This window comes from Hoplias malabaricus, chromosome X2, assembly GCF_029633855.1.
Source record: "Hoplias malabaricus isolate fHopMal1 chromosome X2, fHopMal1.hap1, whole genome shotgun sequence".
NCBI classification, from domain to species: domain Eukaryota; kingdom Metazoa; phylum Chordata; class Actinopteri; order Characiformes; family Erythrinidae; genus Hoplias; species Hoplias malabaricus.
In genome coordinates, this window is record NC_089819.1 from 42,085,334 (window position 1) to 42,112,638 (window position 27,305).

At 37.5% G+C, this 27,305-nt stretch overlaps 3 protein-coding genes across 4 annotated transcripts; 2 read left to right on the forward strand and 1 right to left on the reverse strand.

Moving 5' to 3' along the window:
• Nucleotides 1-213: 213 nt before the first annotated feature.
• LOC136676869 (high choriolytic enzyme 1-like) lies at nucleotides 214-19,231 on the reverse strand. Its single transcript, XM_066654137.1, has 14 exons — nucleotides 19,121-19,231; nucleotides 15,617-15,689; nucleotides 13,126-13,297; nucleotides 10,229-10,330; nucleotides 9,022-9,071; nucleotides 8,774-8,874; nucleotides 4,421-4,497; nucleotides 4,113-4,157; nucleotides 3,865-4,014; nucleotides 3,104-3,221; nucleotides 2,437-2,615; nucleotides 2,277-2,358; nucleotides 1,012-1,136; nucleotides 214-349 (listed from the first exon to the last, which is right to left on the reverse strand). Coding segments are annotated over exons 7-14 (768 nt in total). The 5' UTR covers nucleotides 4,488-4,497; nucleotides 8,774-8,874; nucleotides 9,022-9,071; nucleotides 10,229-10,330; nucleotides 13,126-13,297; nucleotides 15,617-15,689; nucleotides 19,121-19,231; the 3' UTR covers nucleotides 214-347.
• Nucleotides 9,732-15,930, forward strand: LOC136676866 (low choriolytic enzyme-like). Of its 2 annotated transcripts, XM_066654135.1 has the most exons (9): nucleotides 9,732-9,761; nucleotides 10,257-10,360; nucleotides 10,642-10,707; nucleotides 11,387-11,542; nucleotides 12,613-12,730; nucleotides 13,139-13,317; nucleotides 13,439-13,520; nucleotides 13,912-14,036; nucleotides 15,701-15,930. In XM_066654135.1, coding segments are annotated over exons 2-9 (819 nt in total). In that variant the 5' UTR covers nucleotides 9,732-9,761; nucleotides 10,257-10,269; the 3' UTR covers nucleotides 15,703-15,930. The 2 variants fall into 2 exon arrangements, with proteins under 2 accessions (XP_066510232.1, XP_066510231.1); XM_066654134.1 differs by lacking the exons at nucleotides 9,732-9,761; nucleotides 10,257-10,360 and adding an exon at nucleotides 10,465-10,545.
• Nucleotides 19,232-20,671: 1,440 nt separating the features above from the next.
• Nucleotides 20,672-24,242, forward strand: LOC136676865 (high choriolytic enzyme 1-like). Its single transcript, XM_066654133.1, has 7 exons — nucleotides 20,672-20,731; nucleotides 21,034-21,091; nucleotides 22,001-22,159; nucleotides 22,715-22,832; nucleotides 23,599-23,777; nucleotides 23,919-24,000; nucleotides 24,107-24,242. Exons 1-7 carry the CDS (start codon nucleotides 20,672-20,674, stop codon nucleotides 24,240-24,242), a joined length of 792 nt encoding a protein of 263 aa, XP_066510230.1.
• The last annotated feature ends 3,063 nt before the right edge of the window (nucleotides 24,243-27,305 follow it).

The following is a 27,305-nucleotide window of genomic DNA, read 5'->3' on the forward strand; positions in this document are numbered from 1 at the left end:
TGAGACTGCATTACCATAGATGAGTAAAATCACAAGATAAATGCTCTTATTATGATCCCTTTCATTAAAAATGAATGAAAACACGTGGAATGAAAGAATTCATGAATGTACATTCTGAGTAATAAATGCACAGTTTAAATGCATATCTGTATTTCAAAATGACAAAGATTGATCATAATTAGCAAATATTTATTTAAAGAAGTAATGTCATGATCTCATCACCAATACAAGATGATAGACATTCAGGCAGATAGCCCTGCTGTTGCATTAGTGATATGCAGTGATTAACTTTAGCCAGTGATTTCCTCCTGGTCAGTCTGAATAGTAGAGTGAAAGAGTTTTTTGGTTCCTGAAAGACAGAAATGGTCAAATGAACATTTTATAAATGTATAAAATGCACATGTGTAACACATTACAGTAGAGCCAAGTTAACACTAGAATGGCCAGGATTCCGTAACTACCAGAACGAGCGCAATGGTCAGTTTGACTGTCTAATATTTGCATGCGTATTGATGATATCATACAGTATAAATAAATAAATTAATTCATTCATTTTGTTACAGTAGGTCATAAAATGGCAGAATGACAATAATAAATTGTATTAATGATTATTTATTGATTGCTCATATTTAATGTTCAGTACTAGTTAATATACTATTGCAATATATGATGTTTACATCATTAAGAGATTTACTGTGAAATAAAAACTATAACAACAAAAATCATTTAAAAATTACTTGCAAATATAAAGAACAATAACTCTTAAATGAGGTTTACACAACAAGTTGAAAGCTTTTTTTTATATACATAATGCATAAATGGTGGAGTGGAGCACTGCTTGCACATTCTTTACTTTCATGTGATTCGCATGAAGTGATTCGCTCTCTTTTGTAGCTAATGCAACAACACAAAGTTTTTACAGGACGCTATTTTTTGTATAAACTGTAGCTGCGTTGTCAAGGTAATGACTGGCTTGGGAAGACAGAGCACTGAAGAGTTCCTTGTACTTACAGCACTGATACAGTCTGTTCAACCTGGTGATGTCATTGCTGCTCATCTGAGTGGCCTGACCAAAGGAAATATTGCTGTTGGGGATGGGGACCATGGTGGGCTGACCGTTCTTAGAGAAAGCAGTTCTGAAATTACATGAAGAAAAAATATAAATAAATGCAACCTTGCAAGGCACACAGTAAACAGACTGGATGCAAGGTGGAGTTGTACAGATTTTACTGAACAACCATTCCCAGGACTCGTACAATGTGTACAAAATATATTCATGGACATTTATGTGAATTTCCCAGTGTGAAAAATAAGCCTTAATACTTCCCCTCAGCCTAATCCTGACTCTAAACCCAGACTTTACCATAAACTTTTTTCTAATCTCAGAAACGTTAGAAACAGCAGCATTTTGTGCTTGTTTGATCTCTAACACCTAATTCTAAATCTAACCCTAACCCTAATATTAATCCTAATTCTAACCCATTAACCTAAGCTCCAAAAGTTTAGAAATGGCAGTGTTTTGTGTTTGTGTAATGCTCTTTCATACAGATTAAAGCACTTTATTTGTAGCTCCTCTTTGGATAAATAACAGAGTAAATTTATTTAGTAAACTCCACCAACAATAGATAGAAACACACTTGTATGTTTATCTATGAATTAACTGACTTATATTGATTCAAAACATACAAATATTGGAGTGCTATTTGTTTGCTGCAGTATATAGGCAAAATTAAACTTTTTATTCATTCCTTCATTCATTGTCTGTAACTACTTATCTATTTCAGTGTCGTGGTGGGTCCAGAGCGGACCCGGAATCACTGGGCGCACACTGGGAATCACTGGGCAGAACACACCAAACTCCTCACAGACAGTCACCCTGAGCGGGGCTTGAACCCACAACCCCAAGACCCTGGAGCTATGTGACAGCAACACTACCTGTTGTGCCACTGTGCTGCCCAAGTGTATAAAACCTAAACTTGGCAAATTTAGGTTTTATACACATTGTTTTTAGAATTGGAATCATAATTACTTTATGCATACAAGAAATCTAATACTCCAGCTGACAAACACTCCTCACACCCGGGTGAGAGTGTGGGCCACTCTAACACTACCTCACATACAGTGAAACCAATTGGGCTTTCTCAGAAACCAAGGTATAAACGGTTGTAGAATTAGAGGATCAAATATACAGTATTCTGTATTTGGGCTGGTGTCAACCCTGCAATATGCTACTTTTACAGTGAAATAGATAGTGTATTATTCTGTGAATGCCTGACCTGTGGTACTGCATGACAGAGTTGTAGTCGTAGGGAGTCCCCTGGTTCAGAGTGTTGATCTTGTTGAAGTTGTACTTCATGTCTGTTAAGAAACCAAACCATTAAATACACATCAAACGGGCCTTAACCCTTAAACTGTAGTTAAATGCTGAGACTGTACTGTCAATGATGTTCTCCCAGACGACGCGAATGTGGTTGTCACGGTCACTGCGGGTCTGCTCATGGTTGAATCCTAGAGCGTGGAGAAGCTCATGCTGGGTGGTGTGGTGGTAGACGCAGCCATTGCGGTCCAAAGACACTGTCTGGCCATTACCAAGGCGACCAACGTAGGAGTAACATCTGTCAAGCAAAAAGTGAGTCTTAAAAACCAGGCTTTCTGAAACAAATGTGCTTTGAATTCAAATCCATTCTCAGATTTGGTCAATATGGTCAACATTTAGGTTGTACTCATTTTAGTTCTGATTATAATATGAACTTTGTGTTCATGAATATTAATAATGTTAAAATACATAAGTTATTCTGGGTTTTACCCCAGCTTTAGTAAACTAGCTAACTATAATGAAATTTAACTACTGCTAAAATGAAAGTGGCTGTTGCTTTGAAGTGAGTTATTTGAAGTCAAATAAATGTTTTCTTCATTTTTTATGAAAATGTTTGTTAAATAAACGTCTTCACTATTATACAACTATAAGTTGCAGTTGCTTAGGAAGATGTTTAAAATATAATATATTAGAAATTTTATGAATACTATTAACATATGTTGGGTTTAGATTATTTATAAATGTCTAATTCGATTTCAGAACTGGAATTTATCATTTTATGCTTACCCACTGCGGGACTCAATGCTGAGGTAATCTCTCTGATTGGTTCGTGTGATGAAGCGGATGCAGGAGACAGAGGAGAAGGAATCTAGAGCACGTTTTATCACCTGCAGCTCACGAGAGGCTTAAGAGGAAGCGAACATTGGTAAGTAAATATCGGCCTAATGTCAAAGTGAAATCTGCTATTTTATGAAGAAATATAAAGCTCTCAGCACATCGCAAGAAGTAAACAAAAACAACTACATGAGTAAAACATATGTAATTAATCTGTTTTGTAAACCCAATATATCAGTGAAATCTTAAATAGACATGGAATCTATATAATACAGATTTTATTTATATTTCTTCCATTAAAAAATTTAAAATCACATCATCCTTCTGATTAACTTTTTTTTGTTTAATTCCTAAGTGAGTTGATCCAAATGTCTGGCAACTTACAACTGAGTACTGTATCCAAGTTAGTTTGAGTTGAGCGTTCTTAAAAAACAGTGAATACGGTGGTGGTGGTGGTGATTATTATTATTATTATTATTATTATTATTATTATTATTATCTTTTTAATTATTATTTTTTATAATATATATAATATTTATTATTATTATATTTTATATATGCCCCCAAGTCTTCACCAGTGTGTGTAAATGTGTGTTTCACTGCACAGATTGGGTTAAATACAGAGACCAAATTCCTCTGTGTGCAAGCACAGTGGCCAATATAGTGATTCTAAATATTCTTATATACAGTGTGTTTGAGCTGCCTTTACATACAGAAGTGATTGGCGATGACGTATGGTACATAGACCCATCCATCACTGGACTTGGGCCATTTGCAGCCTTGAGAGGTGCAGGGGTCAGCATTCCTTCCACTATCATCCACAGCAATGTCTCCAATAATGTTGGGCTCATCAGGACCACGGACTAACACACACACACACACACACAGTGAGAAGGATCCTTGAAGTACATTTAGGGTCCATCATATTCAGACTGATTATAAATTGTTCAAGGGCTCATACCAATGCCTCTGTTAGCTCTCTCCAGCAGCTCTCCCACAGACAACACTAACAGATAATTAATGGAAAATTCATTAGAATTCCATACATCCAACTAAATGTATTAGTGTGTCTTATGTATACTTTACAGTATTGACTTACAAGGCTAAAGGAGAACCAGGTGAAAACAAATGAGGGACAATGTAGAGACACAAGAGTGAAGATATTAGTTATTAAAGAGTCAAATTTATTATGTTGAAATTTATTAAGAGTTATGTTGAAAGTACTTTTGTGCATGTGTACGTGCCTGGGTGTGTGTGTGAGAGAGAGACTCACCTCCTCCGCTTTAACTGAGCAGACCAGCAAAAGGGCCACCAAACCCACAGCCTTAATCATCATTCTTAGTAGTCTGCATGAGGTTTTAAAACACAGTAACATAGTAATATCACTAACAGCTATCTTTAACTATGGGGCAATGATTGTTAAATAAAACATCCAAAAGGGTTTACATTCTGCATTTCAATGTTGTTTTGCCAAAAAAATTATAAGTAAAATCCTAATGCTTATGTTGAATTATCCAGTAATTATATAGACATTTAAAATGTTATCCTACTTGGGATCTTCATGACATTCATACATTATATATATTTGCCATTACATGCATAATTAAATTTGAAGTCGTAAGCTTAGGAATACCATGGAAATTGAGACAGAATAAAGCTTTTTCTTACCTCAGACCCTCAAGATAAAACAAATGCAACACTTTTATGCAGTGAGGGCTTTTATATAATTGTCAGTGGACCCAGTTTGATAACAGGAGCTAATAATTTATTTCCTTTAAACAAATGAGGAATCATAAAATTCCATTGAATAAATGAATTTGGCCTTTAATCAGTTATATTTTTAAATGTGGGTGACCTTGCTTTGAAGGACAGCAGGTGCAGCTTTTCCCAGAAGTGTGCTGGTGTTATACAAACAAATCTCACTTTTAAATTAACTTTAGGGAACAGGTAGCACAAGTTCAGAGCATAAGTCTGATCTGATGAGCAGCATGTTTCCTTAGAGTAGTCAACACCACACAGGCTTTGTAAGTATTCACAATCTTTCAAAGAATGATTTCAAAGCACTGTTGGCCCTTTTGTGACAGCAAAACATACAGCATTGATTCAGATAAAAAAAAATAAGTTAAAGATTTATAATCATGATTTTGGGTGGATGTATTCTGGTTCAAATTTGCTTGTGGAGGACTTGGATTAATTTTTAAAGTTAACATGTGTATGAATAAGTTGGTTTACCTCATTTTCTCTTCAAAATTTTGTAAGAACTGAACCTTTGGAAGATCCGATAAGGACCTTAATACCAGGTGGTCAGTATCCTGAAATCTGAATCACAAACAGCCTCAGGAGTTGTCCTGGTTGCTAAACATTTTTTTTAGTCACTTTTTCGATAATGGGCCCAAAGAGAGGAGAAACAATTTAGTAGATAAAACACTTTGATTTCCCAAATGACCTTTCGACTGAGTGGTTTTCAAAGTGATTTTTGTACAATATGGTAATATTGTGGTACCTGCCTATTATCAGATCTGTGGAGTACACTCTCTTTTTCATATCTTCTTGGTCACTGCATTTCACATTAGATAATCATATGTGTTTTTAAAATTAAGATGGATGGTTGGTATAGTGATGAAGTTCAAGTGGATTTTAATGTAATTTCAGCCATATGCCATGCTATACAAAGTGACACTCACAAGACTACAAAGTGCACAATTGCAAACATGTGAAACAAAAGCAAGACCTCCACATTTCACAGTCGGGGGTGATGAAAGTGAATTAAAGTATACTAAATTAATATTTGGAGGCAGCATGGTGGCACAGCAGGCAGTGTCGCAGTCACAGTGCTTCAGGGACCTGGAGATTCTGGATTCGAGCCCCGCTCCGGGTGACTGTGAGAAGATTCATGTGCTCTCCATGTGGGTTTCTTCCGGGTGCTCCAGTTTCCTCCCACAGTCCAAAAACACATGTTGATTGGTGACTCTAAAGTGACCATAGGTATGAATGTGAGAGTCAATGGGTAAGTGTGTGTCACCCTGTGAAGAACAGGCTTTGAAGGATTGTTCCTGCCTTGCCCTATGATTCCTAGTAGGCTCCAGACCCTGAACTGGATAAGCACTTCCAGACAATAAATGAATGAATGAATAAATAAATTCATATTTGGAGATTATGATTAGTGTATTAGGTAATAATGCAGCCATTTATGCGGAAGACCAGGATTCTATTCCCTATTCAGATAAGGCACAGATCAGTAAGAGCTGATGAGCAGGGTTCTACTCCCTACTCAGGTAGTAGTGATGTGTCGGTCGCGAACGAACCGGTTCAAAGAGCCGGCTCTTGTAAGTGAACGATGAGAGCCGGCTCCCGTCTAAGACCGAGCCATTTTTTCTAAGGCTTGTCATATTATGGAATCAGATTTGTGCCAAAAGGAATCGCACAAAAAAAATAATCTCAAACGTAAAACTTATAATTTTCAAACAAAATATCAAACTCTGACCTTTGTGCTCCATGGTTTTAGTGTGTGAGCTCTGAGTTCTGCGCATGCTCTCTGAGTTTTGTGCGCCAGATCCCTGAGTTTTGCGAGCAGTTTTGGCACAAAGCTCTCGCGTGGGCGGGACTTCTCATTGGTGCCTTCCCATTGGCTAATGAGTATTTGAGTGACAACTTAGTGCCCTGAACGTTGTTCACGACTCTGAGTGCAGAAAGCGTGTGTATTCGGCTTTGGGATTCCGCTTTTGCAGAATATAACGCATTACACACACACTCTTGTCTGTGATGTTTCTCTTTTCTCTGAGACCTCCTCCTGTAACAAAATGCACATAAGGCATTTGTTAAAAACAGATTAACTGTGATCTTCAAAATAAATTTGAGCATTTAAACCGTCTAACAGTGATTACGGGAAAGTGAAGACCCTCTATGTTAGTACACGATAGGTTTTTGAACAGAAAACCAAGCACTCATAAATAATATTTTACAAATAAATGCTCATTTATTCTGTTTCACGCTGAGTAAACAGACATCGGTGTGCATTCACATCAGATCAGTATCTGGTAACGAGAGACAAACAGGTTTGTTTTCACAGTAAAATCTTTAATGTTTTGATTTAGACAGAACATTACCTCAATATCTGCATTGATTGTCGGAGTTTGCAGATATTTCATAGTTTTTAAACAGTAAAGTACAAAGAGAATTCGTGTCTGTGTAAAATTACTAACTCTTTAATGTTGAAATCTTTCCTGTCTCTCCGATGCTGAGCTGCAACGAATGACGTGGGCACTGAGTTGTCACTCAAAAACTCATTAGCCAATGGGAAGGCACCAATAAGAAGTCCCGCCCACGCGAGAGCTTTGTGCCAAAACTGCTCGCAAAACTCGGGGATCAGGCGCACAAAACTCAGAGCATGCGCACAAAACTCGTGCAGCTGGCGCACAAAACTCAGAGAGCACGCGCAGAACTCAGAGCTCACGCACTAAAACCATGGAGCACAAAGGTCAGAGCTGGATATGTTGTTTGAAAATTATAAGATTTACGTTTGAGATGATTTTTTTTGTGAGATTTTTTTCTGGCACAAATCTGATTCCATAGTCATTCAACCAATCAGAGAACAACAAGCAAAGGTACTAATCAGCGAAGGGTTATACCATCAAGCAGGGAGGGGAGGGGTGGGTGTCAAACCGGAGGAAAGTGAAGAGGGAGAGCCGAAGGGAGAAAATGACCGAAAGGAAAAGAAGCAGTATTTTCAAAAACTGGGCAGATAATAACAGAGAGAAGAAACCGGATCAACCCCTCCGAGCTGAGACACTTGGTTTTCCTGAATGCCAATCTGCCTTCCAAAAAATAGTTGAAGAAAATGTTAAATCAGTTAAATGTTTGTTGACAGTTGAGGTTTTTTTAATCACTAAAGTTGAATGCTGCTGTTTTGCACTTTGCAGAGTATTTGTTTATTTTATTTCCCAGAAATGGTTGATTATTTAATTTAATAAGCTATTTTGTAATACCTACCTTTTGGGTTCCATTGGCTATATTTCAGAGTTTACAAGTGATTTTCTATTAAGGTGTTTAAATAAAAATCCAGTTATTTATACAATTGAATGTGTGAGTGCAATCAGTGAGTTATTACAAGACAGCCATAAAACAATTGGCCATTGCAATACTATTTATTATTTTTAATATTGAACAATAATATTTTGTCCATATAGTCATGTAAAATGTAGGTAATATTGTTCTGTACCAGTGGAAAAAAGTGGTAAAACAAAGAGCCATTTAGGAGCCGAAAGAGCCGGCTCTTTATGAAGAGCCGAGCCAAAAGAGCCGGCTCCCCAAAAAGAGCCAAAATTCCCATCACTATCAGGTAGAGCATAGATCAGTATGAACCGCTAAAAAAAAAGCACGTCTAAGTTTCTGATTCAGGGTACATTAATTAATTAGTTATGACAGTATAAAACATGGATAAATGGTCAAATTAATATCTCAATTAAACATTAGCTAATGATGGTATTTTTGTAAACTTATTCATGCACTCCTTTCACGTCTATACTCCTTTTTCAAACCGGATGTTGGGACATATATGTGAGGATGTCAAGGAGGTTTGGGTACTGATATTTGATTAGTTTTGGATCATAAACACTCACTCACCCCAAATATACTGAATGGTGTGTCTTTTATCCAGGAAATACAGTTCCATTGCTCCACAGCCTAATGTTTGTGGGGTTGCTTCATGAGGGCAAGTTGAGGATCTGTACCAATGCATTTTTAGTGTATTATTTCAATTTGGGATCTGGAGTGAATACCAGCCCACAACTTGTGAAATAAACCATGCAGTCTTGTTTACTGGCTGTAAATCTGACAACGTGATAAAAGGCTGATTTTGTGCTGTTTCTTACATGCAAATACTTCAGAGTGGACCCATTTCCTCATTTGAGTATCTTCATGTCTGTGAGAGCAAAAAGATTAGGTTAAATGTAGCAAATGAGTGCAAAAGGAAATTAAATTAATGCTTTTCATATGAAAATACTGATGAAATATAGCAAACATGAGAACAACATAGAACAAAACAAAGAGCATAAATTAAAAATGGAGCTTTTGCTCTCCGCTCCTCGACTCTTGGGCAGAAATGATCAGTGGCTTATTCAAATTTAAGAAAACACGATTATAGACCAGGGAGAACCGCGCTGTTTGTTTGATCCTTATGTTATTTTGAAACTGACAATTTATCAGACCCAAGGGAACTGTGTAAACATGTGGAAAAGAGATATAATAAGTCCACTTTACAGCAGCTGTACATCTGGCCTAGTGACTAAACATACAGACTTTGTTGAAAAGCTGGTGAAAACAACATGTGAGCCATGTGTGAGACACAATTGTAGCCTTGGTTCATATGAAATCACAAAGTGTGAACACTGCACCTGTGTCTTTTCCAGTAAGACTGTACGTATTTAAACGTGATAAAGGGTAAACATGTGTTACCATATTTCATAGGAATATTTTTGGGCCAGATACGTTTTAGTGAGTAATCAGCATGTTCTGTGGTCTGCGCTGCTAGAGATCTTATCATCCTAGGGACAAAGGAGTATAAAAACCCCCTCACATTACTGTGCTGCTTGTTTCTTCTCAGAGCCTTGAGGTAAGACTATATGTATGGAACAGTTATGTACTCTTTATACTGCATAGAGAAAATAATTATTTTAAAGCAATGGATCACATGTATGTATTGTGATCAGCCATAAGACACAATGAGCTTCTGTTTCTAAATTCTTTGTGCTGTCAGCTTCACTGACAATACAGTTGCACTTCACAGCTCTACAATTGCACTGTAGTCCATCTGTTGCATCTGCAGCACTGCTGTGTTTGATCCACTTCTTCACCGCGGTGCTAAAAATGATACACCAGAGGATTAACACCTGCTCTGTGGTGGTACCGTGGGACTCGTGACAAACAGAAAACAGGGTGAATGGGGTTAAAATGATATACAGAGTAATATATGCACTACAAGATTTAATTGCAAAACTACAGAGTACACATACAAATGAAGATTGCTCTCCTTTTTAAACACAACATTAACGTGACAATATGAAATATTAATGCTAATACTTCTTGTGTGCACTGGCTCCCTCTGCAGGTCACTCTTCAATATGTTTGTGTATAAGGAGACAGTGGGTCTGTTGGCCCTGCTGGTGGTGTGCTCGGTTCGATCTGAGGAGGTAAAGCACACACACACACAAAGTTATCAAGTCATTTTCATCAGGGAAATAAATGCAGAACATATATATTTTACATACACTCTCTGTGTAGATCGAACATTATGGAGTACCTGGGAGGCGCTAGGGAGCACCTACACTGTTGCATTTTGATTCTGTATTTTGTTTGTTTGTTTTTATGTCTCCATTTTGGCCATCATATCTAGCCTGGTAAGTCATATCTAACAACTACAATGCTTAGTAAATCAGAATACAAGTGTATATCAGTTTTAATATGATGTATTATTGGATCTGTGTGTGCTACAGTGGCTGAGGAGATTGCTGCTAAACTTTCTGTTGGGGAACTGTTGGAAATAGCTAACAGAGGAATCGGTATGCTAACACACACACACACAAAGGACTTTTTATAGATTCCAAATTAGGAAAACATACAATTATTCTTGACATAAACCTTACCCTTAACCATAACCTAAATCCTACCCCTAATTTATACCCTTTACCTTAACCTAATCCTGACTCTAACCTTTACTCTTACCCAAACACTAACAGCTACCCAAATTCACCACATATCCAAAATGTTTTGTAAAATCCTTTTATCCTTTTTTATACTCATTGGGGACACAGATTTTCAGCTATATGTGCACAGCTTGTATAATCTCCATAGCAATGTCGGAAATAAAAAATTGAGCAGCAACCAACCTAAAAGACCACCATTCCCAATGCCACTAGAAACTAGAGGGAGATAAAGAGATAAAGCCCCCAGCTGGGCTTTCGAGCAGTCCATCCAATACCTTTGATATAAGGTAAAATGCCCTTTTTGCTCTAAAACTACATTTGTCGAACTTTAGTACCAGACCTGACTAAAACACTTCTGGCTGAATATAATCTATGAAGGTGACACTACCTGCTGCACCACCGTGCCGCCCTTGAATATATCATATAAAATAATATACAATGGAATATTATTTACAATTTGAAATTGACAATGTTGACAATATTCAAAGCTGTGGCCTTTACAGTCATTGTGCAATCTTCCTGCTCTTTGTTATAGTACGTGGACCAGATGAGCCAAAAGTTCTTGGAGACATTGCTGTTGATGATGAAAATGATGTGAGGAACGCTGATCCATGCACTTCCAGTGGCTGCATGTGGCCCAAGTCCAGTGACGGCAAAGTCTACATTCCCTACGTCATCGCCAACCACTTCAGTATGTAGGCTTTTCTATTGTATTCCAAATGCTTACATTCACCAGTACAAACATCTCACATGCTTTATTACACAGTTACTGCACTCTTAGAAATGAAGATGCAAGGGCAGTGATGCAATGGTCTAAGTAGTGGTCCTAATTTTGATCATGTGTCAATCCCCAGTGATGCTTCAGCCATCCCAGGCCAGGAAGAGAACTGACCTCACTCTCTGGGTTGATAGGAAGGCTTTCTCTCTCAATCCCCATCACTTAGCACAAATGCTTGCCAGTGTTTATCATGGACAATTAGCATTCACCTCCAAGTGTGTTGAACTGTTTTGTTCTTTTGTGTTTGCAGCAGTTGGAAAAGAAACAGTGGCTGTCTTTTCAAGTCTCAGAGGAGGCATTTGATTCCCCTCAGCCTCAGACATAGTTTACATTATTTGCGATTTGGAAGTCCTAGGCAGAGAAGTTGCTATATATATTATTGGGAGCTAAGCTTAAGAGCTGAAACACCTGGTAACCTCCTGCTTTGGGGAGCTCATCTTGTCTCGTGTTGCTGCTTCAGAAAAGGCAGAGATGTTTGCTCTTCCTTCCTCAGGGACTGTGGCTGCTTCTGGAAGTAACATTGTGCATTTTATGAGTCTGTTGCTAGGATGAGGCTTATGACAACAGAAACACTGTCTGTTACACTAAAAAATGACTGCTGCAATCACACAGATAAACAGTGTATAGTGAAAAACACCAAATTAGAAACCAAAATAAAAAATTTTCTGAGACTGTTGGAAGCCGCAGGTCCAGTATCTGTTCAATACGAAAAATCTTTTAGCATCCAAATTATGGAACGATTCTATATTTTACAAAACAGCCTATTTGAGGTGGCTGAAAATGTTTTAGGAGGTCTATAGCCTGCCTGAAACAGGTCTAATTACATCACTGGTCTTTGCTGTTGGTAATGGTAATAACTCCATGAATTCAAGTTGACCTGGCAAAAAAATCGAAATCTTATGGTAACAGTACTAACTCTAACACTAACACATGTCAGTGACTGGCAAATCTTTACTGACCTATGCACATTTTTTTTCTCTTAGACTCCCAGGAGTTGCAGGTAGTCCAGCGTGGTCTAGATTCCTTCTCCTCTGTCTCCTGCATTCGTTTCATCAAGCGCACCAACCAGAGAGATTACCTCAGCATTGAGTCCCGCAGCGGGTAGGCCATGATATTAGAATTAGAAGGTCATCAAGCTGAATGTCAAACATGGGCTAGAGTGGTATAAATCCTCCCAGCATTGAGCTAGAGAAAGGTGGAATGGCATTTTCATACACCCAATATATTTGGGATGTGTCTGAGAGGCATTTAAAATGGAAAACTAATCCTCCCAACTCACTATTACTATTATTGCTGTGCATTAATCTCCTTAAACCAGCATTAAAACATATTCTCTAAAGTTTTTCCAGAATGGTAGGGGGGACAGAGGGTGGACTAAATGTTAGATAATCAGGTGTACACAAACTGAACCCCTGTTTGCTCCAAAATAGACAGATCTACTGAAAGTTGTAGAGGTATTATCCACTCTGCTACAACATTGTCTTAAGACGTTGTACCTTTTACTCATAGATGTTACTCCTACGTTGGTCGCCGTGGTTACGCCCAAACGGTGTCTCTGGACCGCAATGGCTGCATCTACCACAACACCGTCCAGCATGAGCTGCTCCACGCTCTGGGATTCAACCACGAGCAGTGCCGCAGTGACCGTGACAACCACATCCGTGTCGTCTGGGAGAACATCATTGACAGTGAGCCTATGATTCAATGTTTATGCCCCTGTCAGAGCTTAAAACTGCAAGTCTAAAATTAGGATGGTTTAACATTTCAATATACAGCTTGAGGCTACAAATAATGCATTTGTTTTGACAGGCTATAAATACGCCTTTGACAAAATCAGCACCCTAAACCAGGGAACACCTTACGACTACAACTCTGTCATGCAGTATCACAGGTAAAACACACATGAAGCTAATCATATTTTGTCCTGTTTTCATAGAAATCAGACATTATCACGTTTAGCTTATAATTTAGGACATTTTTGAACATTCTTTTTGCTTATTTAGTGTTGAAGTTGAATTAAGACAACACTAGGTAGTATTTTGCCTTAAAATTCCATCTTCAAAATCATTGTGATATTTCACTGAGCTTTAATAGGGAGATTAGTGCCTCTGTCTTTGCTATTCTGGGCTTAGCACTGCAAATACTGCACTATGTATTTTTTAAAGGAGGGAAGGAAACCACTCCCCCTCCCTCCCTTCCTTCCCCTCTTCCTGCAACTGCAGGGACAGCCCAGAAGCTAAAAATACCTCATTAAATTCCGTGTTCCCTATATGTTTCTCCAGAACGGCTTTCTCCAAGAACGGTCAGCCCACCATGGTCCCCATCCCCAACCCCAATGTGTCTTTTGGTCAGGGAACACAGATGAGCCAAAACGACATCAACAGACTGAACAGACTCTACAAGTGCTGTGAGTTAAAAAAAAACCCATCAATATCTTATATACAGTGCAAAATACCAGATACCACTCAGAGTTTAACATATGTCCACAATGAATGTCATCTACATAGAAGAAGAAGAAGAAACACCTTTATTAGTACCCCTTAGGGAAATTGCTTCTCTGCATTTAACACATTCGTGGTCGTGAATACACAAACACACACAAGTGAGCATTTCTTGACACACACTAGGGGCAGTGAAAACAGACACGACCGGTGCAGGGGGCTGCCAAACACCTTGGTGCCCAGGGAGCAGTTTGGGAGTTAGGTGCCTTGCTCAAGGGCACTTGAATGAATGAATTTTTTCTTGCCTCTCCTGCGAATTGAAGCTGTAACACTCTGGCCTCAAGCTCACTTCTCTAACCTTAAGGCCATGGCTGCCCCAGAATAGAAATTTTAAAGTTTTGTTGTGGTTGGTACGGTGGCCTATAAGTGCAAAACACACCAGCAAAACTAGAGCCATAAATATATGCACAAAAGCACAAACAAACATACAAAAACAAATACACAGTGGTTTGGAGTTTGGTGTGTTCTCCCCATGTCTGCGTGAATTTCCTCTGGATGCTCCTGTTTCCTTCCACAGTCCAAAAACACACATTGGTATGTGGATTGGCTACTCAAAAGTTCCCATAGGTGCGAGTGTTTGAGTGAATTTGTGAGTTTGTATCGCCTTGTGAAGGATTGGCGACCCCTCCAGTGTGTATTCCGACCATGCACCCAGTGATTCTGGGTAGGCTCCAGACCCACCATGACAATGAATGCATTAATGAATAAAGCAGAGAAACACATGCAAATCAAGACTCACACAAAAGCAGGAACACATCTGCTTCAGCAGGAACCTTCAGCTGAAGAATTTTCCATATTTTTAAGTACGTTTGTTTTCTTCATTTATTTCTTAGCTTTTTCATCTTTTGATGAGTAAAATTTCTTAAATTCTTTTGTTTGAATCGCTCAACTCTCAGGACATTATCTCCCTATGGGTGTAAAAGTTTCTCTTGATCCATATTGATTGAATATTAATTTGTCCACTTGACTATGTGATGCTATTATATGGTTCAGAATGGCTATTGTTCTGTGTTTTCCCTCATTTGTTTCTGCTGTCTCTAATGCCTCGCAAGGCAAAGCAAGGCAAGATTATTTATAGAGCACCTTTCATACAGAAGCAATTCAAGTGCTTTACAGAAAAAGAAACAATTAAATTAAAAGCCAGAATAAAATCATAAATGTCCAATAAGACAATTACATAAAGAGTAAGAGTAAAATGATTAAAACAATTTAAAATGACAATAAAAGAAAAGAAATGAAAGAAATAAAATGTCGTTATAGAAAAGTGCAGAATATTTTAAACTGAGCTGTAAGCCTGCTCAAACAGGAGTGTTTTAACTCTTTAAGTCAGCTGGTTCCATTCAAAAGCAGCATAGTAGCTAAACTCTCCATGTTTAGTTTTGACCTGAGGCAGGACTAACTGACTAGTTCCTAAAGATCTAAGAGCTCTGCTCAGCTCATATCTCTGTAGCAGATCTGATAAATACGCTTACTGTATTATACAAACCTTCATAAAGTTCTGTGATTTCTTGGCATCAGGTCTTCCCCAGAATCCTTATCTCTGATTAATCTTGATTTTCCTATGCAACAGAAGAAGGACTCCACTCACCCACCAAGGAGACACAACAAACAGAGAAGATCTGTGTAAAGGTCTACACATAGATGAAGACTTTGTGTTTGTGACAATCTTGTGAAATTAATAAAGTCTGTAATGGAACAAATAAAAGTGTATGTATTATACAGAAACAGTTTATTTAATATATTTTACACACATGGAAATTACATCCACTGGTGAATTAAGTCAGTTAATGATATACATTCTCACTGTATTTCCTAAAACACTTATACAGAGGTATGTCCCTGAATAGTTTCAGTTATACTTTTAAAAATGTTCAATAAAGAGTTAAAAGTTGCAGCACCAATGTCACTTGCTATTTTGAAATTCTGAATCTCTGAAATTATAAAAAAAATCTGGAGAAGAATGTCTTACAGTGTCCAGGTGATGGTGCTGTTGTAAAATATTTCCAGTCAGGATATAAGGCACAGTGCACTGACACTGAGTGTGTTAGCATATGACAATAAAACCAGTTCAAAGTGTTTGTAGAGAGAAACTGAAAACCATTGCCAAAGACGCACACTGTAATAAAATGAAAGAAGAATTCTGCTGAATTCTCCATCAGGGTGTCAACGGGGAAGCATCATCCAAATACCTTCATGAACACAGCTCTGGAGTAATGTCCTGCACAGCATGATTAACCTTGTAGTTTTTAATAATCAAATAGCTAAAATATTACATTGATGTGACTTTAAACATTTATAGACTGTGATATGTTTTTGTATTAGGACTAGTTTTCCACTCTGGGTTCTTTAGCTTTCAAGCCTTTATAAGACAGTATTTACGGAACACAAAGGTTTATGGAATTTACAACACAAACTATAATATATATATAAAAAAAAACCACAAAAATAAAAAATATTGACAATGTTAGCAATAATGCATAAATGTCATGCTTTTGCCCTGTTTCGTTTTGGTTCTTGTCTCCTCCCTTAGCTCTGCCATATATATATATATATATATATATATATATATATATATATATATATATATATATATATATATATACACACATACACACACACACAAGTATATATACCCACCCACGGTTTCAGGCTGTATGTGTGTGTATGAATTACACCACATCAATTCATTGTTGTTTTCTGTTTTATTTTGATTCAGTCTTTTGTTTGCATTTGTTTGCATGACAACAGATTATACCCATACACTTAGAAACATTAAGATCTGTATCTTTTCTAGTTTTTTGGATTTGAATATTGAAAACCACACATATACCGTTATTCTCATGATTCAGGATTTACTCAACAACAAACAAGCTTTTTCTTTTTTTTCTTTTTAATATACAATGCAAACTTTATGAATAGGATACTTTTTGAATGGGCTACCTGTATTTAAATGGACAAATATAACCTATCAATGAGAACATTATATTTAACTTAACAGGTTATCAGTACACTTTCCAGAAAACTGTCACTTTGGTGGTACCTCCAAAGATACACATTTAGTACCTTTAATTAGGGAGCATAACTGTACCTTATTGCATTATAATTGTAGATTTTACATTTATGTTGATTTCATACCACCCCCCCCCCTTCATCGCTAGGACTTTACAGAGAAAATCACGTTTTTAACCTTGTTAACATCTCCATGTCCGATAGCTCATCTATTGCTGCACAGTGTACCTCAGTCATCCTCTAGTCCTTCACCGGACACTGTTGGCTGGATATTCTTGATGGACTTTTTTTGTCCAGCAGTGACACTGTGGTGTTTAAAATGCCAGCAGCACTGCTGTGCCTGATCCAGTCATACCAGCACAACACAAACTAACATGCCACCATCACATTTGTATTTGAGTGTAGAAACAAAGAGGTCTTGACTGATCAGTGTATTTCTACGAGATGTTCCTCTTTATCTGGTATTGTCTCTTCCATCTACATTATAGTCCAACTATATGTAGTTTTAGTATATTCACAATGTTAAACAAAGAAACCTTTCTGCCAATGATGAGTTCTAAAATGTAGCAGACAAAAGAAATGATCATAAATGAATTAAAGTCTTGAAATTAACTCTAAGCTTTGAATGGAAATGACTAATAAAATGAATGACCACCCTGGTATGCTGGTCAAATGTGTGGGGAAAACCCCACCTGCATTCTTTACATCAAGGCTACATGTATTTAAACTTGATAAAGAGTTGCTATACGTTATCAGTTTCCAGTAGAATCCTTTACAATTGTTAATGTTTAAAGATAACTCTTTCCAGGTGTCAGCAGCTCCTGTACTACATGTATGTGCCTTGTTTATCTTGTTCTTTACACAGAGAAGAGTATAAAATTCCTCTCTCTCTGACACTATACTGTTCATTTCCTCTTGGGATTTGAGGTAAGAGTGCCTACTCTAATAACTCTGTATCCATTGACGCATTAAATGTTTCTATTTAATGAGTTGTTTAATGTAATTAGGTTCTCCTACAGTCCAGCTAATAAATTATGTTCCATATGGAACAGAGATAAAATCTAGAATGATAATATTTAGCTCCAGCTTTACATATTAGATGACGAATTTGTCCTGACAGTAATTATACACTTACAAAACAACCATATTTAACACACTCTTAAAAATATCAATGCTACAAAATGCTCTCAGAGCAATGCCATAGAAGAAATACTTTTAGTTGCATAAAAAACTGTGTTTGTGAACCTCTTAAATGTTTAAAAATCCATCACTGGATCTTAAGGTTCTTTATGCATTTAAATGTATTTGCAAAAATTGTTCTTTATGGAATGAATCGTGGTTCTTCTATAGCAGTGCAGAACCTTTAGTGGTGCTTTTATTTTTAAGAGTGCAGTCTTGTTAAAACTCAAAATCAGTGTTTCTCTAAATTTGATAGTCTATATATTTTACATTTAGAGCATATGTTGCAGACCTTTGTATAAAAAGCCTCACTGCGACCCTGAACTGGAAAAGGGGTTACAGACAATTAATGAATGAATGAACCCTGTTTTTGCCTGAGCTCTGAATGGGGAAAGCAATGTCATGCACGATACTACACCAATTACAAATTTCCTGCAAAATAGTGACTTCAGTATTAGTGAAATGACTGGAGCTACATCAGAAACAGTATCCTGTTCACTCTACAGTGCACTATTTGTGTAGTGGTGTCTGAAAACATAGTGTGGAAGGTCAAACACACTCAAATAGGATACAACCAATATATTCAGATTTATCACTGCGCCATGTTTGAGTCAATGTGTACATATTATACACCAATCGAACGGGCAGACTCTCGTGTTTACGTGAATATAAACCATTATACTCTAAGATGACTAAGGAATTAAAGGCGAATAAGTATAAGATATTCCAAACTTCAGGATTCTTCGTCACCAATAACAAAACCGCTGCGGCTCACAAACAAAGTTAGCATAGCATCGCTTACCTTAGGTTGTCCCCCTCAAAATGAGACCAAATTTGAGTCTCTCCGTCAAACCGTTCGTGAGTAATCCTCAAGTTTGTGTCAAGAGTACTGGCCGAAAAAATACCCGAAAATAGTACACATTTTCAAATAAGAAAATTAAACAAGCCGCGTTGCTTAGGCGCTCGGCTTTCCAACGACATGTCAATCAACTCTGTAGACCAATCAGGGGCAGAGTTATGGCGATGAGCACCCAAGGAGGAGGGACTAACACCTAGCGCCTAACAGACCCAGACACCGCGAAAGAGACTCAGATCATTCTATTTGGAAGCTACAAGCTCCACAAACAATAATCAAGTCAATAAACATGTTCTGAAAGCTTAGATTTATTTTACTAGCTGCCTTTTCCCCACTGAGACCATTTAAATGTAGGAGGGGTGTGGGGGAGGTTGCCTTGCTCTACAGCCAATCAGAGTGCAGCTCTTGCCATTTAACACATCAGACATTTAAAGAGACTCAGTTTTTAATTGCATTTAAAGTGTAAACATCAGAAATAAACTTAGTACATCAGAATAAAACACACCATAACAAATGTTTCTTCCTGTTTGGCGAGGGCAAATTGCCTCTTGGATAGGAACAGGTTTCTCAAGGAAAGTAAAGAAAAACACTAAGATATTGGCATTAGGTTTAGACAAAATATATGCACTGTATTTTTGCTGTAAAAGCAATCATTTTCCTTATGGCTTGTGGTCTAAAGAGACACTTAGAGAAGCTATCTGCCCATTGTCTGCTCCAGCTTCAATAACTTCAAATCAGTATAAGGTATCAACTCCAAATTTTACACGGTGAACATAGACCACTGGAGACAGGGGTTTAAAAAGATTTAAAAGAAAAAGTCCTCAGACTCATGAACTCTTCAGTTTATAGTCACAATTTTTAAAAATAAGACAAGCACCTAATTGTTTTTAGTTTTCATCAGATTTTGACGACTTCAGATATATTTCAGGACCTCTAAATGGTTTATTTCACAAATTTGAAGGGTTTTCTGTAAAATTAGCTCATGATAATGCCTCCAGTTTATTCACTGCTTGAGCAGGTAGCCTCTAGATTTGGGTATGTAATTTCAGGCGGAAAATGGACAAAAGGATGCCTGGATTGTGCATTATTCAATAATAAAAAAATAAATAAATATGTTGTTGCACAGTAATTACCAGACCTCTATATATTCACTTTCAGACAAAAATATATCAAGGGATAGAAAACCATTCTTATGTCTCAATAAAAATGAATGGAAACATTTTAAATATTAAATCATATAGAACACTTATGGATCCATTCATAGTGAAACTTTCACACAGTATCAAGGACAGCAGATGTATTCAAATCACAAAAAATTAATAATACATACATGACAACACTACCACATACAAAATTAGTTTAATCACCAACTGAGCTGCCTACATTCATGCTCTATATATTGACCCAGATTTTTAATAAAGGGAATATTGAGTTCATTAGACAAAACTAATGAGAATAGTGCTGTCTTCTGCTTCCTGCTACAGGGCACTAGGCATCATGTTTGTTTCCAAGGTGACTCTCGGTCTTCTGGCCCTGCTGGTAGTCTGCTCTGTCAAAGCTGAGGAGGAGGTGAGATACAAACTGACATTCACATATGGTCAAACACAAGTTTTCTAGGTTAGATATGAGCCAAATGTTTTATTTCTCTATACGGTGTGTATTGAATTCATATTCCCCCTGTTTTTGTTTGATTGTTTGTTGTTTTCATGCACCACATGTGACTTCTCCTTCAGCTTGGTAAGTCGATATGAGGTATAGGAGCAAATGTATTTACATCAATTTCTAAATATGAAAATATATTTTAAGTGAATATAAAGCAACTCTTAAGAATAAAAGTATTTTTTTCTGTAGTTTTTGAGGACACTTCTGCCGAGTTGTCTGTGGGAGAGCTGCTGGAGAGAGCAAACAGAGATCTCAGTATGTACACACCATAACACAATTTAAAAACATAGTGGACATTTATAATTGGGTCATTCTAGTGGTAATATATTAGAACACAATGGTTCAAAATACCACTTATCCAGTTCAGGGTCATGGTGGGTGCACAACCCACCCAGAATCACTGGACACAAGGCAGGAACACATCCTGGTGATGGCGCCAGTCTTTTACAGGACGACATGTACCAATATCAATGCTTTTTATATACACCCATGCCATTCTGAAATACACTGTGTGTCTGGACGTTTGTAGACATCCCTTAAAATGTGTGAATTCAGATATTTAAGCTAAACCCACTGTGGACAAATATGCTCCATGGAACACAGTTGGTATAATCTTCAGAGAAATACATGAAATTAAATGAGGTGCTCTGGAGCAGCTGCACATGAATTTATGTTCAACATGCCCAGTGCCAAGAGCAGGCTAGAGGGTTTAAAACTGACCAGCATTGGGAGGTACAGAAGTGAACCTGTGTTCACTGGAGTGATGGAGTTCAATTCAATACATTTGGTATGAGTTGGTGTCACTTGATTATGATTCGGAACTAATCATCAAACGTCAGAATCTGATCTCACAAATGTTCTTATGGCTGAATGCTAACAGAAAATTACCGAAACATTCCAGCAACTAGTGTAAAGTTTTCATTCAAAAGAATAGAAACTATTTAAGGAGTGCAGTCTGTCTTAAAATGGTATTATATTACTTAATAAGCATTTATAGCTCTCATCTATAGCAAAGGAAACAAACAGCATTGGTCTTCATATCACTATTATGAAGACAATGCATTAGCATTATAATTTTAAACACACTGAAAAAAAATAATGCAGAAATATTGGTTACCCTAATTCAAATATGTCCCACACATCTTCTCTGTTCATTTACATTAGTGCGTGACATCGATGAGCCACTGCTGATTGAAGGAGACATCGCTGTTGATGATGAGAACAATGAAAGGAACGCTGATCCCTGCACTTCCAGTGGCTGCATGTGGCCCAAGTCCAGTGACGGCAAAGTCTACATTCCCTACGTCATCGCCAACCAGTTCTGTATGTGAAGTAATCCAGCTGTTATCTCTTTTTCTGCTGTTATTTGGTTAACTCTGGCTATTGAATTTGAATTCAGTAGTCTCACATACAAATAGCCACTGGTGTGGAATTGGGCCTCCTTGAGGCAGGTAGGTCATTTTTATAAATGTGTTGACTTTTGCTAAAGGTAAAAAAAGGTGATAATAATAAAAAGTATTAATAAAAAATATATTTAGTAGTTTAAATTTAAACTACTATTACTACTACTAATAATAATATTTATCCAGGCTAAGGCTAATGGTTTCTAGACTCTCAAGGGATTTCTGCAGACAGACAATCAGTTGGACCCAATCAGATATGTTTCAAGTCCAAACTGGGACTAAGAATAGTTATAAAATCTCCTGTTGTTGTATGTCTACTGCTGGTCCTGTGTCATCTGCAGCCTGTTAACCTTGATAGTCTATTTCTAGAAGTTTATTCCTAAACATTTGTGTGGCAGATGCTCTGACCTGGTGAAATACAACCCTAATAGCTCTGAAGAAAGTATGCTTCACCATTTGACCTCTCTTCCCTCAGCCTCTCGCGAGCTGCAGGTCATCCAGCGTGGTCTGGACTCTTTCTCTTCCATGTCCTGCATCCGCTTCACCAAGCGTACCAACCAGAGAGATTACCTCAGCATTGAGTCACGCAGTGGGTACGAAAAACACCTACGCTCAAGATGAAAGTCAGTTCATCTACTCCATTTTAATAGCTCCCAAGAGAATGAACCAATTTTGGCAGAACCACTTTATTATTGCGATTAGCCAATTTTGACCCTGAAAAGCAGGTATAACTATTTCAGGCCAGTATCAAATGCATTGCAATTAACTGATGCTTTTCTGGGATGTATTACTGCCTTGTGTCCAGTAGTTCTGGGTAAGCTCCAGACCCATAAGAAACCTGATCAGGATGAAGCAGACACTGAACATGAATAAATTAATGAATGAATGAATATCAAACACAGGACTCAGCTATTTTATATCCATGGCATTTGATTAAATGCTTGTTGAGACACTTTTATAATTTTTGTCATGTTACAAGTAAGTGTAAGCTGGATTTGGTCTATAGTGAATGAAATTAGGGGCAGCATACTGGCGCAGCAGGTAGTGTAACTGTCACAAAACTCCACGTTCCTGAGGTTGTGGGCTTGAGGCCTGATCTTGAGGAGTTTGTGAGTTCAAAAACACATGTTGGTAGGTGGATTGTCTACTTGAAAGTGTCCATAGGTGTGAGTGTGTCATCCTACAAAGGACTAGCACCCCTCCAGGGTGTTTTCCCACCTTGCACCCAGTGATTCTAGGTAGGCTCTGGACCCACCACGACCCTAAACTGGATAAACGGTTACAGACAATGAATGAATGAATGGATGAAATCAGCATTCCTGAAAATGTCCTCCTTCATACATTTTGTTTATTTGGCAGATGTTACTCCTACGTTGGTCGTCGTGGTTATGCCCAGACAGTGTCTCTGGACCGCAATGGCTGCATCTACCACAACACCGTCCAGCATGAGCTGCTCCACGCTCTGGGATTCAACCACGAGCAGACCCGCAGTGACCGTGACAACCACATCCGCGTCGTCTGGGAGAACATCATTGACAGTACGCTCACTAAACTCCCTTTGAGATCATAGAAATATGTCCATAAGCCAGCATAATTCTCTGTTTTGATCACACTGAGTTTTTTGACTTGTATGTCTGTGTTTTATGATTACAGTTTAATGTTTGGTTTCTTTTCAACAGGCATGAAGCACAACTTCAATAAAATCAACACTCTGAACCAGGGAACTCCCTATGACTACAACTCCGTCATGCAGTACCACAGGTCAGTTACTCAACAAACAATAAGCCATGCATTTCTTTTTTAGGGGATATTATCTGTCCATTTTAAAACCAACATGAAAGACTAACATTACTTTATATTATTACAGAACTGCTTTCTCTAAGAATGGTCAGCCCACTATGGTCCCCATCCCCAATAGCAATGTGTCCATTGGTCAGGCGACTCAGATGAGCCAAAATGACATTAACAGACTCAACAGGCTCTACAAGTGCTGTAAGTACTAGGCAGCAAATATATCTGATAATGCATGAGCGGATGCTGAGCGGAGTTGAACATCATCCCCTGGGGAGCATTTTGTTATATGTGAATTAGTAAATGAGTGAGAGAGTGATTGAATGAGTGAGTAACAAACCTGTTTCACGATATGTTTATGTATGTATGAAGTCATCATTCAAAATCAATGCTATTAATGAAAATTATGTTTGTTTGTTTTTTGATGATGTTAACAGCTGCCTTCTGTTACAGAACCTGGTGAGTGCTGCAGAAGGGTGTTCTTCATAGCCCCCCCCCCCATTCAAACACATCTGGGAATTGAGAAGGATGTTTATTAAGATGGCAGTTTGAGGATTTTTAACTCAATTGTTTCAAAATAAAATCTGTTAATGCAGTTACTGTTCCGCTGTCGTTCTTTCCTTTCTCTAATGAAGAACACTAGTTATATCAGTGAATCTAATACAATTTAGCCAGAAGATATAATCTTGCAATGCTATTTAATAGAAATGCTAAAATATGTCTATAAGTAACTCACACACTGTAGTATCGCATTTGTCACCTCCTTCACTGCTACAGCAATGAAAGAATGAAATGAGCTCTCTTAAATGTTGAGAACCATAAGCGAATAAGAGCAAGTTATAGAACAATTAACTGTTTCAGCACTGCACTTACTATCAAATATAACATGAACATACAAAATTATGAATATGTATATAATGTAAATAAATAATTATTAGTTTATTATTAAATATTATTAAATATAGTTTATAACAAATCACAATACTTATATTTTATAAATCTTAATGTACAAAATTGGTGTCCCACAAAGCTCTGTTCCAGGAATTGTATTTGCTGGTTTCAGCTTTGCTAATAAATATCAAGACAGATTATTCTGAATGTCTGTGGACCAAGGAAAAATAAATACACTAAAACATTGGCAAAGGCAGCGCTGATTCATATCTAGCTTAACATGCACATTCACACAGCCAATCTGTGATTCACTGTCAAAGGCACTGTTATGGTTTACACTGGTGAGACACCTAAGCTCCTAAATGGTAATCAGAAAAGACTAAATTGTGAAGTTAATGAAAATTAACTGAATATAAGTTGGAGAGAGTTGGAGAGAGTATGGACACACCACCAAAGCTGTCAAATTTGAATTATTTTTTCATCGATGAGAGACAAGACAATAACAGTGTCAAATTAATATTAAGCTATACTTCCACTGTGAGAAGACAACTCAGTGCTATGAATTTAAAAGAATGTGTAACTTTCATAAAGCCACAAGGTACAGAAAAAGAAGAAAATAAAAAAAAGCCAAGAAGCTACTGTTTTCAGAACAATGACCCAGACAATGCCTTAGCATGTAACACACCGTATCAGTCACTAGGCCTACCATAACAACAGCCTTAGGTTTGGGTAATTGTTTCCAGATTAAAGTTACAGTAATGATAGTAATTAATGAATAATTAATAGTGAATATACAAAGACAGAAATGTGAGAATAGTAAGGCTGCTGAATATGTGGAGGCAAAGGAAAGTATCTAGTATTATCACATGACGTTAAAATGTAACTGTAAATCTGATTATTAAGTTATAATAAACCAATAATATATAATAACCACCGCGATCCTGAAATGGAGAAGCGGAAAAGAAAATGTATGTATGTATGTATATAATAACCAATTAATAAGAACTAATTATGAGTAAAATAAATATAAACTCAGTTTCTTAGCAGTGTAAAAACATTTTCCATATCATTTCTTTCTGATGATGTTTTTGACCTGCATCTTCTTGAGAGAGAGATGACCTTTTTCTAACTATGCTTCTTTATTAAAAAAAAACTTACTATTGAATTTGCCATGGGCGGCACGTGGCGCAGCAGGCAGTGTCGCAGTCAAAGAGCTCCAGGGACCTGTGTCTGTGAGGAGTTTGGTGTGTTCTTCCCGTGTCAGCATGGGTTTCCTCCGGGTGCTCAGGTTTCCTCCCACGTTCCAAAAACACACGTTGGAAAGTGGATTGGCGACTCAAAAGGGCCAATAGGTGTTAGTGTGGGATTGTGTATCACACTACAAAGGACTGTCGCCCCCTCCAGGTTGTGTTCCTGCCTTGCGCCCAATGATTCCGGGTAGGCTCTGGACCAACCACGACCCTGAACTGCATAAGCGGTTACAGATAATGACTGAATGAATGGATCAATGAGATTATTTAGTATTTTCAACACTTAAAAGAACAGACATGCAGCAGGGCTATACATTATTTAAATGAAAAGCACTTTTAAGTTAAACCACTAATCTTGCACTTATTAAAACATTTGGAATTTTATTAAAACGTCTTGTATTGTGCTGTATCTCTTTCCCAGGTATTGGCTATTTCTGTGGTATGATATTGTGTCTTAGTTCATTGGCTTATTTCCATTGGTGAGGATGTATTATCTGAATAAGATTTAAAAGATATAGGAAATTGCTGTAAGCAAGCTGTTAATGTAAATGTAGACTGCTTGGATTTATAATACATTTATTGATGTAAATGTGTAATTTACAATTGAAGCTGAAAAAACAAAGAGGAATCTTAAGTATGTACATCATTCATTCATTCATTCTTTCAATCATTGACCACTTTTCCAGTTCAGGGTCAAGGTGGGTTCGGAGCCTACCTGGAGGAATCAGTGGGCGCAAGGCTGGAATACAACCTGGAGGGGGCACCAGTCCTTCACAGGCGACACACACACACACACACACACACACACACGCATACACACACACACACACACACACACACACACACACACACATTCACTCACACCTATGGACACTTTTGAGTAGTCAAATCACCAACCAACATGTGTCTTTGGGACCGTGGGAGGAAATCAGAGCACACAGAGTAAACCGACACGGACACATGGAGAACACACAAAATTCCTCAAAGAGGAAGGCAACACTACTCGCCATTTTTTTTTTTTTTTTTTTTAGTTTACTATGTTTGTAAACTAAAACACAGCAGTTGTCCTTCACACTGTGTGAACATTTCATAATGAATAATAATGAATAAACAGACCCTGAGAAATGCTCGAAT

Coding starts and splice junctions, on each gene's coding strand:
- LOC136676866 (XM_066654135.1), top strand. CDS start 10,270: ATGTTTGTGTATAAGGAGACAGTGGGTCTGTTGGCCCTGCTGGTGGTG. Junction 10,361..10,641: donor AAAGCACACACACACACAAA/GTTATCAAGTCA, acceptor TGTGTGCTACAG/TGGCTGAGGAGATTGCTGCT. Junction 13,521..13,911: donor TCTGTCATGCAGTATCACAG/GTAAAACACACA, acceptor ATGTTTCTCCAG/AACGGCTTTCTCCAAGAACG.
- LOC136676865 (XM_066654133.1), top strand. CDS start 20,672: ATGTTTGTTTCCAAGGTGACTCTCGGTCTTCTGGCCCTGCTGGTAGTC. Junction 22,833..23,598: donor AGCATTGAGTCACGCAGTGG/GTACGAAAAACA, acceptor TTTATTTGGCAG/ATGTTACTCCTACGTTGGTC. Junction 23,778..23,918: donor CTGGGAGAACATCATTGACA/GTACGCTCACTA, acceptor TCTTTTCAACAG/GCATGAAGCACAACTTCAAT.
- LOC136676869 (XM_066654137.1), bottom strand. CDS start 4,487: ATGATGATTAAGGCTGTGGGTTTGGTGGCCCTTTTGCTGGTCTGCTCA. Junction 3,222..3,864: donor CGTCATCGCCAATCACTTCT/GTATGTAAAGGC, acceptor CTTCCTCTTAAG/CCTCTCGTGAGCTGCAGGTG. Junction 2,616..3,103: donor AGCATTGAGTCCCGCAGTGG/GTAAGCATAAAA, acceptor TTTGCTTGACAG/ATGTTACTCCTACGTTGGTC.